This window comes from Priapulus caudatus, unplaced genomic scaffold (assembly GCF_000485595.1).
Source record: "Priapulus caudatus unplaced genomic scaffold, Priapulus_caudatus-5.0.1 Scaffold2465, whole genome shotgun sequence".
Taxonomy (NCBI): domain Eukaryota; kingdom Metazoa; phylum Priapulida; class Priapulimorpha; order Priapulimorphida; family Priapulidae; genus Priapulus; species Priapulus caudatus.
In genome coordinates this window covers 25,576-31,137 of record NW_014579526.1, presented here as the reverse complement: position 1 = coordinate 31,137, position 5,562 = coordinate 25,576, and the positions used below count along the sequence as shown (strand labels likewise).

At 43.1% G+C, this 5,562-nt stretch overlaps 1 protein-coding gene across 1 annotated transcript; it reads left to right on the top strand.

Annotated features, from left to right (window-relative positions):
* Nucleotides 1-2,891: 2,891 nt before the first annotated feature.
* Nucleotides 2,892-5,491, top strand: LOC106818730 (hydroxylysine kinase-like; the record flags this gene model as incomplete). Its single annotated transcript, XM_014823404.1, is given in 4 exon segments — nt 2,892-3,035; nt 3,922-4,061; nt 4,433-4,561; nt 4,778-5,491. Coding segments are annotated over 4 exon segments (602 nt in total), but the record flags the coding sequence as incomplete, so codon positions are not given.
* Nucleotides 5,492-5,562: the final 71 nt, after the last annotated feature.

Genomic DNA, 5,562 nt, shown 5'->3' with positions numbered 1-5,562 from the left:
GGAACGTGACAAATATCACCGTTCAGGGACGTGCGACAGATGGCGTACGACATATTTAGAAGGGACGGCCTGTTCTCACGGCCCTAGAACAGGGCCGAAGGCGTCGAACGGGCACTCAGTAAGCGAGTTTTATGACAGTCCGAGAACTGGTCAAGGAGACATCGAACTCCAAACAATGAATCGTTCGGCCCCAGCCGTCCCTGTAACCCCTATACGCCAGACGAGCATTGTGTATGGAAATGCCTACGAACAATTATGTTGCCGCTAAGACGCATATAGGCCAGAACTTATCTTGTACGACCTGGATATCGACGATGCGATCGAAGAAGAGCAGAATACGATCACGACGACACGATCGAGGAACAGCGCAATACATTCACGACAAAGCAAGGAACAGCAGCCGACACAGCACCCGAGATATCAGCTGCATAAGGTGTCTACCGCTGGAGACCAAGCAAGAAAGAGCGCAATGGATGAACGACATTGCAATACGTATTGCGGGTGAGTGAAGCAATTTAGTGTCGGCGGCTATTCTCAATTTTCGTAATTAAACTGGAAAATAGTTTTTAAACCACATGTTTTATAATACACAAGAGTGTTAGCGAAATACTAATTAAAGCACTTTTCCTACCTATAACTTCGGACCACCACCCCACCACCACCCCCTGGCTTAACGAGTTTCATAAACTGTGTCGTACAATGCCCGAATTCTTACGTAAATACGTAGAATAGTACCAGTCGGTGTAGAACTTTAAGAATGCGCCAGGTGTATACGCATTTACTTGCCGTAGAAGGCAAGGTTGGCTGATATAAAAGCCATGATGACTCAACGCATATAGTCGTAAGAGAACGAGTCGAGGTGCTAGTTAGACGCACCAGTTTCGATATAAGAGAGGGGACATGGTACTCCCCTGGAATCGCTGTGAATGGTCAACGAAAGTAAAAGTGGCACGACAGCGATAGCATTTCGAAACAACGGTACTGTAACGAGGTCAGCAGGGCCCGGGGCTATAGTGTAGAAACAGCGAGATCAACTCGGCAAGCCATTCAATTCTAACCGTTGAGGGCACCTACGTGGCTAGTTTATTTTTATATACAGGGGTTTAAAATGTCACCCATGTTAGAGATAAATTGCTACTCTCATTACAGTGTGAGGTCCACTGGGAATGTACCCCCTTCAGGGCCCAAAACACCTACCCGCCAACCCATTCACCCGCCCACCCACCCACCCGCCCATCCACCATCTACCTGTTTATTCCCAAAAGTGTTTGTTGTTGTTATGTTGAAACAAATTAATAATAATGAAAGCCGACACAGTTGTTTCACAGCCTATCTGAATGAATGTATGTATGTAGGTAGGTTTCACAGCCTATCTGAATGTACGAATGTATGTATGTATGTATGTAGGTATGTTTCACAGCCTATCTGAATGTACGAATGTATGTATGTATGTAGGTATGTTTCACCGCCTACCAGGCATTAATTTCTCTGAAGTGAGAAAAAGAGGTATTTTTATTTCAAGACGAGCAGAGCTATTTGATAGAGAGGTATCTGATTACATGCCTGAGGGATTTGACCCATTTTCAAATTCACGGGGGGAGTCTTTGATAGAGACTTACTATATCCACCTCAGGGCATACGACCCAGACGACAAATACAACGACCCAGAAAACGTGCGGCGTCTCGAGGTATTGCACCAACGCATGCTGCAGTGTACTCTGGTATAGTTGTCACCGTTGCCACAACCGACTCCACGGCCGCCACCCCATGGGGACCCCTTCGCCGAGGTCGAACGCAAACGACGTCGGGTTGCGGGGGGCCTACTTGGATGGCTACTAAGTTGGTTTGTTGGTCGCTGGTTTGCATGGCTTCGCCATTAGGCTGGGTTATTAAGTAGGTAAGGGCAAACTGCTCCTTTTTTTCCCTTTTCCCCGCAGACTAACGGGTTCTGGCAGTAGTACTGAAATAAACAAACGGGTACGTTTCCATTTCCGGTTGAACTATTTTTCTAAAATTTCTCTCACTATCATTTTCTCATATGGTTCTCATGTTATTATTGTGTACGGAAGTATAACCTTTACATACAGTTTACAACCTTTTCCGCGAATTTTTCGTTTTATGCATTTAGTAGTTTTGATACGCGCGGTTGAAATAACATCCGCAAACGATAACATTTCGGACGCGAATTGTAACGTTTGTACTTTTACATTTTAAACACCCATTTTTATAATTTTAATGAACAGTATATGATGCGAGTGGTGACGGTTTGACGTACGAATATCATCGTAAATTTTATAATTTTAATGAACAGTATATGATGCGAGTGGTGACGGTTTGACGTACGAATATAATAGTAAATTTTAAAATTTTAATGTACAGTATATTACGCGATTGGTGACGGGACGACACACGAGTATTACGGGGGGGGGTATTATATACGGGTATTTGGATTATATTGTCGTTTCATTAAATTTAGTTAAAATTGTATTTGGCATTATTTTTTTATTGAATCGAATCGAGTTGAATGTTATTTGAATTGTATTAGAATCCAATTAAGTCGAATTGTATTTGAATTGTATGTTATTAGTTGGCATGTTACGCGGTGGCGGTTACAAGAAACACTAGGGTAAGATTATACACTTAAACGGTTACAATTACAAGCAAAACCTATCACGATAGCACAGCAAGCTTTTCTTTTCTCGGTAATTTTTTCTTAAAAGTAACTTTCTCCAGTCAGGAGACTGGATTAAATTTTTGGGGCAGGGTGAAATGTAATGCAGAAATGTCGTACCGTAGGAACGTGACAAATATCACCGTTCAGGGACGTGCGACAGATGGCGTACGACATATTTAGAAGGGACGGCCTGTTCTCACGGCCCTAGAACAGGGCNACCTGATCTGGAGTCTACAGAGCACGCCTAGGCTTGTAGACTTCACATTTGCCGTACGAGACGACGAGTGCAGAGAGCTGGCCACAGAGGTCATCGATACCTTCACGCAGACCGTGGTCCCGTGCTACCCCAACATGCAGAGAGGTATGTGCTAGCTATAAACACGTCCAATGTTACGGTGTTACCCTACATTACCTTAATATACAGAGAGGTCTGTGCTAGCTATAAACATATATGTTTAACTCGTTGGCCCGTGCTACCCCCACATTCAGAGAGGTCTATGGGTCTGTGCTAGCTAAACATGTGTGTAACTCATGGTACTGTGCTACCCCAACATAATAGAGAGGTCTGTGCTAGCTAAACGCGTGTTTAACTAGTGGTACCGTGTTACCCCAATATGCAGAGGTGTCGGTGTTAGCTATAAACACATTCGTCCCGTATTACCCAAGCACGTAAATATATATATATATATTATATATATATTATTATATATATGTATATTAGTGTCAGACAAGCCTAGTTATATAGCCTAGCTTCCTGTGTGCTGTCCCACCGAGCAGAAATGCTAGTAGCTATCAGCATTGCCCCCCAGGTGCATTTACCATGGATAGATAAACGCCATGATGTACCACTTCCGAAATACAGTAAGGGTGACCGTTGGCCTCAATCTCATATACATGCATACAGGGCTGTGACTAACGTGGGGGAGGGCAAGGGAGAAGTTGTCTCTACCCGTAGATCAGTGGTTCTTACCCTTTCTTGAGTAATGGACCAATTGAGAATCTGGTGAAAGCTACGGACCCCTCCCCAGCAAAATGCTAGATGCATCAATGTAGATGCTATTACATGGTCAATAGTCAATGGCGAACTGCCAAACCACGGTCGACCGCCCAAACAACAAACCACCCATGGCTTTGCCCCTTCCACCCGGCAAAATGAGTTAGCTACGCCCCTGATCAAGAATCTGCGATGATAATTACTATTTGTCATTCATACAATTTAAAAAAAAAAATTTTTTGTTATTAAACAGGTCTGCTGCATGGAGACTTCAATGAGCAGAATATCATCGTTAGGCCTAAGCCAGGCACGGTGGATCATGCTCAGCCAGAATACCAAGTAGCTGGGTTTATTGACTTTGGTGACAGTCACAGATCATACTACGTATTTGAGGTTTGCCAGCCAACTCGTTTCATCCCACTGACTTTTACCAGTGGTCGGCATTTTAATTACTTAAATACTAATAATTTTTAAAGACCAGATCGCCATTCTAGGTTAATTGTACCTTTTTTTGCGCAACTAAAGCTTTTTTCTACCGCAATATTAATGATACCTAACTGTTTAATATCTTGCGGACATTATTATTAAATTCATACCGCTTTACATTATGCTACAAAACGCATGACCGGCCATCTCCGCATAAGGCATCTCTGCCCTGAAATAGTGAGTGTCATCGAACATAATCCGTTCGATTAATTTATCACGCGCACATCTGCCTCAGATTCGTTGTATATTTAATGACAACGTATTTGTATTTTATACAGTTGGCAGTTCTGATAGCTCACGTGATGCTTAAAAACGGGGGAATAGGTCTAATCGAGGTCGGAGGTCACGTGATAGCTGGATATTTCAGCGTGAAGCCATTGTCGGATTTAGAGTTTGACTTGTTAAAGGTAAAAGCGCAGACCTTTTGTTGAGTATACACAGTTACGCGGATACTTAGAGTTTCTTTTTAATTAGTTTTTAGTTAGTTTATTTTTCCCCTTATTTGTGCTTTGCTGGAACGTTGTCATTACGAGTAAATATTTCGAGTGATGTGTTGCATTTACACCAATTAAGCAATAATACTATTGTAAGCCGTTAATAATATTCATGATTTGCTCATGCAGGTGTGTGTGGCGAGTAGGTACACGCAGGCGTTGGTCATGAGTGAGTACACGTACACACAGGTTGACCCGGGAAACCAATACCTGCTGACCACGGGCAAAACGGGATGGCCGCAGCTAAAGCGTCTGTGGTCAACGCCAAAGGAAGAGATCAAAGCCACGTGGAAGGCGATCATGAATACGTACACGTAGTTTGCGCTAATGGGAAGACTCGTGCTAATGTAAACTGCAAAGACTGCAAGAGTGAGCATCATGCAGCTACCTCCTCGAATGCAGAAGTGAGTGGAAACAGCCGAGTAGCCGAAGCAGGCGAGAGACGTTGCTGATGGGAACAGTGGCGTTCTACTTCTCAGCGATAATTCAGTTTCACTCAGAACACCATTGGAAATACTTTTGAATTCTTGGAAATGAGAATTTCTGCCAGATAACAGGCGTCACAACTTTTTCGTGGCTGTAATTTTATATACAAATTAAGCTATAGGTGAGAAGAATTTTATCAAATCTAGCAGAAGTGAAGTTCGAGCTTTTCAAAAAGCTATGCATTGATTATTTTGCTTATAATTTAGCTGGTGTGCCTTACACCTGCTATAAGACATTGCTTTACACCATGAATTTAGAATCCACTTTCTGCTAACAGCGTGCGACTGCTAACTTCCTGCTCAAACTCCGCGTATGTAAACTACGAACCGGTTTTTATGCTGGCTGCATTATAGCAGCCCTGATAACAGCGCGCGACTGCTAACTTCCTGCTCAAACTCCGCGTATGTAAACTACGAACCCTGTGCACC